Here is a 5493-nt window from a genome sequence, read left to right as displayed (position 1 = left end):
TCCATGCTCTTGAGATTGTGCTGGGAGACGCAGCAAACCTTCTGGCAATGGCACGTATTGATGACCCATCCTGGAGGAGTTGGACTGCCTGTCAACCTCTGTAGGGTCCAGGTAGCGCTGCATGCTAACAGTAGTGACAGCGACCCTAGCCAAATGCTAAACTGGTGAAAAAGAGTCAGAAAAGATGAGGGGATAAAATGTCAGTGGCCTCCACCTGTGAAACCATTCCTGTTCTGATGGTCGTCTCATTGTTGCTCCTCTAGTTCACCTGTTGGTAATTTTATTCACACCAAAGCAGCTGAAACTGATTAACCCCCCCCAACCCCCCCCTCCCTCTGCTGCTTACCTGACCAAATCAATATCACACAAGTTTAATTAACTTCATGCTATACTCTGATTACAAATGTTCCTTTAAACCTGGAAGGTCAAGGCATCAGTGGGACCCGTGGTCATTGGGGCCCTCGGGGCAGTGGCCCCCAAACTGGAGGAGTTACAGCAGATTGGTGGAAATGCATCAGATATCTCAGTGCAGCAGAGTGAAGGAACACTGGGACCAGCAAAGATACTGGCAGAACCCTCAGGCTCCCAGGGCTCCTTTTGTTTTTAACTACGCTGTAAAAATATTATATAATACTGTAACTTTAATAATGTCAAATATCCACAGCTGTTTATTGATAATCTGTTCTTCAGATGCACAGTATTTATGTTTATCTTTTATAATCATTTATTTTTAACCATGTTTTAATTAAAGCACTTTGTTCAGCTGTGGTTGTATTTAAGCATAAAACTGGATATGTTGATACTACATATTTATATAAATATTTTTAATACTTATTCTGTTCTTTTTATGCACTTTCTCAGCTCCTCATTGTGTGACCACCTTTGCTGTAACCTTTTGCTGCTATTGAAACAGATTTTCCCCACTATGGGAGAACAAAGGAGTTTCTAATCTATGTAGTGTATATCTGCGGTTTATTCACCAATGTCTTCAAAGCTCTGAATCTCTCCCTCCACCCGTGATGTCATCAGTCTGTAGATATAAACCAAACTGCGCTGCAGGGCTGAGGCATCCTGCTTCTCTGCTGCTTGAAGCAGCAGGTTAAGCCCGGCCTACACCGTTGGTTAGGGTTAGTTAGTTAGATTCTCAGGGCCATTTTCCAGTCGTGCGAGAATCTTTCAATCAGGCCAACTTTCAGCCTGATGGTGCGTGGTGAGCCTGTAGTGAACAGGGGGTTACGCGCGCCGCTCAGCCTCTCACTACCACCTCCCCATCAGGAATCGTGAGGTCCGACCGTTGTTGGCAAATGGCTCAGGGTGCAAAGAAGGATTCTTCCTCTCAGATGTAAACACAGCAGCATGGCGGGGGGGGCAATGAGTGAAATGCAGTTCTGACCTGGTAGCCATGTTTGTTCAGCCATGTCTTTTCTTCAAATACCTCTTTGCTTTTTTTTTTTTTTTGGGGCTATCGCACACAAAATTGCCCAAATATCCAAGGCAGCGCGTTTCCCTCTAGAGAGCTTCATATTCCTCTCCTACTCTCTTTCCTCTTCTGGATTAACGCATCAGAGCGGCGCCATCTCACCGCGGAGCGGAGTCAGACGTTCCTTTTAGTCGTACAGCGTGAGCAGGTAGATCGCATCAGAGCGGCGGGCCAAACAGAAATCCTGAGCTGTGAGCTCACACTGTACGACTAAACCGTGTGGTTCAGTGTACGTCCGGCTTTAGGGGAGCAGGTTGACCTCCCCAAGATGGCGGCTGTAATCCCTGCGCTGTTACAGTCAATGCGGGGTCTGTGGCTTTGATGGTGGAGCTCTCCATGTCTGGCCTGGTTTACGTTCAGCTCATCATCATCATGATGATGGCCGTTCAGCTGAAGGCAGCTTTAGATGATCTTTGGATGGCGGTTCAAACATGAGGTTAATAATCGTTGCTGGTCATCCTGCTGTGAGCAGAAATCACTGCATTCTAGAAAAGCAGTGAATCGACAGACAGAAGCAATCAAAGCCGCTCCATCAACCATCAACCACATTCATCCACCAGTGGGAAACGTTTACCACCAGAGTCTCAGGTCAACTATTAAACCGTGGGGAAAAAAACAAACCATTTCCATCCACTGGAGAGAATTAACCAGCAGCGTAACGGCGTCCTGTGATGAACAGGAAGTAGAGTAGCAGGTCAGTCATGGAGCGATGTTGAACATTGCAATCATGGAGGCTATATTTACTTGAACAGCTAGCGTTAGCGATGCTACCTGCCGTCCAGGCAGAGACTGGATTAATGTTCACATTCAGGAAACTGCTGATCAGCTGGAAGGTAAACGATCTTCCAGAACGTTCCTCTCTAACACATTCACCGGTTTAGGAAGAAGTAGAAACTTTTAGAGAAATGTAGTCAGTTGATTCAATATCCGTGTTTTCGTTCAGGCTCTTCTAATGTGATGGTTTAGAAATACGCCGTCTGCTGGTGACCCCCCCCCCTTTCCTCACAGATCAGTCTTCAGTTTCCAGCAGCATCAGACCCCATCAGTCTGTCCATGGTCAGATCCGTAGAGGAAAGCTGAGGTACGGAGGAAGAACAGGTGAATGTTTTTCTCTGCCTCATCAGAACTTTCCCACCTGAACTGTTAGGATCTATTTATTTATTATTGGAATAAAGACCAACTTCTCCTGAAGGTGACCTGCTCCAATCAGCAGTCAGGGTGAGAGCTGCTGGGACCAGTTCCAGACCTCCAACCTGATGGTCAGCAGGTACGGCGCCGAGACCCATCAGCTGTTTACCGCTGATAAAAATAGACAGACTGACCCACATCAGTCTGACCATTACTGAGACCAGACTGACGATAAGAGAGACTGAGGTCCATTTAAAGCGTCCAATCAGTGAGAGAGCAGAGGAAGCATGACGCCATCTCAGCCTCCATGGATCCACGAGCTTCACCACCCAACTGCTCATGACACCTAGCAAGACAACAGCAAACCAGCCCCACAGACAGTCTACCCGCAGACCGGCCTGACAGACAGTCTACCCACAGACCGGCCTGACAGACAGTCTACCCGCAGACCGGCCTGACAGACAGTCTACCCACAGACCGGCCCGACAAACGGTCCACCGGCAGACCAACCAGACGGTCGGTCTATCCCCAGACTGGCCCGAAAGACAGTCCACCCCCAGACCGACCGACCGGCCGGTCCATCGACAGACAGTTTACCCGCAGACCAACCCAACGATTGGTCTAGGAAAACACGCTCCGTGTGGATAGACCAACCGAGGCGTCAGTCTGATCATCAAACCAGGATTTAGTTGAAAAGGGTTCAAATAAAAAGGACATTTTTCCATAAAGGTCCAAACAGCATCTGTTTAAATCAATGTTTTCTCCATCATGTCTCTGATGATTGTTCCACTGATCAAACCAAAGCATCCACACATGTAAACACGGCTGTGACGGCTGGGAGTAGTGCTGAGGGATGGATGCTCTGGCTCTACTGGAGGACGAGGAGGAAAGGTTTTCAGTGACGGTCGTCCATATCAGCGATAACGGCTCCTCCATCAGCTGCTCTCCTGTAGCTCCTCAGATCAATCTGCTTCTAACCATCTATCATTGGACTGTTATTGTTATTAAACAGCCCTACTTCCCTTTCCTGGGTGTTTCCTCCTCTCGTCAGGCCGCCTCTGTAAATATCAACTTGTTCTTAATGACTTGCCTATAAAAATAAAAGCCTAATAAAACTGACTTATCAACGGGACTCTGGACTAAAACAGATTTCTTAGAAAGTTTTTGGGGGGGGGGGTGGCCTAGTGGTTAGAATCCTGAGGTTTAAACCCGACTCCCACAGCCTGACACTCTAGGACCCTGAGAATGACCCTTAACCCCACACTGCTCCCCGGGCGCCGCACAATGGCAGCCCGCTGCTCCCCAAGGGGAGGGGTTACATTTCTAATTATTATTATTATCATAAAATACTCACAACTTCCAAACTAAAAGTGAACTTTGTTTCTTCCAGGGGTTAATCAAAGTACACAGAGGTTACCATGGTAACTGCTGCTCTTTAAAGCAGAGGATGGAGCATCAGATGATGCTGGGGTCAGAGGTCGGCTACAGCTGTGACTCCATCAGAAAGGAAGCGAGGCATGAAACCATCCTAATGAGAGCTTCAACGTTCGTCACCAAGTCAAGATGAGCATCTGAGAACATGCTGCTTATTGTGAATAGATGCACCAGCAGAGGAACAATGGTGGCCGATTGCATCTGACCTCTGACCTTTCAGCCTCTATGATGACGCTTCGCTGCTGAGTGATGAATTATAGAAACTAAACATTCAAACCTCACAGAATAATAATAATAATAATAGAAGCTGATTTGTCTGCAGAGATACTTTAGTTTTATTGTTTTTATTTAATCTGCTGGTGTTTAAGAAGAGCCCAGAGCATGACAACTCCTACAGCCTCCTCTTTGCTTCTAGCAGAACCAGGCTGAATGAAAGGATGGATGCTAGGAGATACCTCCACACTTCCTGCTCCTGAGGAGCCACCAGAGGAGGAGGAGGTGCTGCTCCTCCTGAGGAGCCACCAGAGGAGGAGGAGCAGCCGCTCCTGAGGAGCCACCAGAGGAGAAGGAGCAGCTCCTCCTGAGGAGCCACTAGAGGAGAAGGAGCAGCTACTCCTCCTGAGGAGCTGGCGGAGGTTTGTCTGTTGAACCTCCGGGTTGGTCTCCTCCTGCTCCTCTCGTGGTTCTTTCCACTCTAAACCAATAATGCGTCAGAAAAACCCACGTCACGCCAACACGCCGCTGTCCGCCCCTATCAGAGCAGCCGTGGGCTGATCGAGTGGATCCGATCACCGGTGGGTTCTACCTCACGGCCTCTGACCGGTGAACAGGTTAGCCCGCATGCTAGCAGCTCCCCGCCGGTTACCGGAGGCTCAGCTTCCCGGGGAGCCGGACCGGCGGCTCCGCCACACCGACTGGACCGCAAAGATCCGGGAAACGTGACCGGAAGCCACGCAGCCTGTTTGTAATCAGGCTCCAACCGACGCGCGTGCGAACAGCCGCTAAGCTACAGCTAGCCGTTAGCTGCTAACAGCCAACGTGACTCACCAGCGGGTTCCAGCGTCTCCGCTCCCACCGCAGCAGGCGGAACAAACTCTGCCGCGTTCACGTTGGGAACAAACGGCTTGGCGTTGACGTTGAGGGCGGTGAAGGCCGCCTCCAGCCGCCCGTCCGCCGCGGCCTCGTCCTCCTGTTCCCAGGAATCAGGGGCCGTGTCTCTGGGGTCCATCGTGGCTCTTGGCTTGTGACTGAGTGCGGTCGGAGCTGCGCGGTTCTCGGTCCTGCTCAGAGTCTAACCCGCTCGGCTGCTCGGTCCTCCCTGGCTCCGCTGCTGCTCCGGTTCATATGAAGAAGACCCGCCGCTCCGCTCCGCTCTGCCGCTCCGGACAGGATCGACTCAGCACTCCCAGAGACTGTCCGCGTGAGCTACTCTGTGCCTTCGGTAGACCTGC

At 50.1% G+C, this 5493-nt stretch overlaps 1 protein-coding gene across 1 annotated transcript in view; it reads right to left on the bottom strand.

Moving 5' to 3' along the window:
* Positions 1-5493, bottom strand: part of LOC107104678 (eukaryotic peptide chain release factor GTP-binding subunit ERF3A-like) — a 17893-nt gene extending 12400 nt beyond the window's left edge. The window contains exon 1 of the mRNA XM_015404729.1: positions 5090-5493. Within this exon, the coding sequence (XP_015260215.1) occupies positions 5090-5270 (181 nt within the window). The 5' untranslated portion in view covers positions 5271-5493. The remainder of the gene's footprint in view (positions 1-5089) is intronic.

The sequence above is a fragment of the Cyprinodon variegatus genome, unplaced genomic scaffold (assembly GCF_000732505.1).
Source record: "Cyprinodon variegatus isolate N-32 unplaced genomic scaffold, C_variegatus-1.0 Scaffold1842, whole genome shotgun sequence".
In the NCBI taxonomy this organism is placed as follows: domain Eukaryota; kingdom Metazoa; phylum Chordata; class Actinopteri; order Cyprinodontiformes; family Cyprinodontidae; genus Cyprinodon; species Cyprinodon variegatus.
Note: the sequence above shows the minus strand (reverse complement) of the source record. Positions and strands in the feature narration are given on the sequence as shown.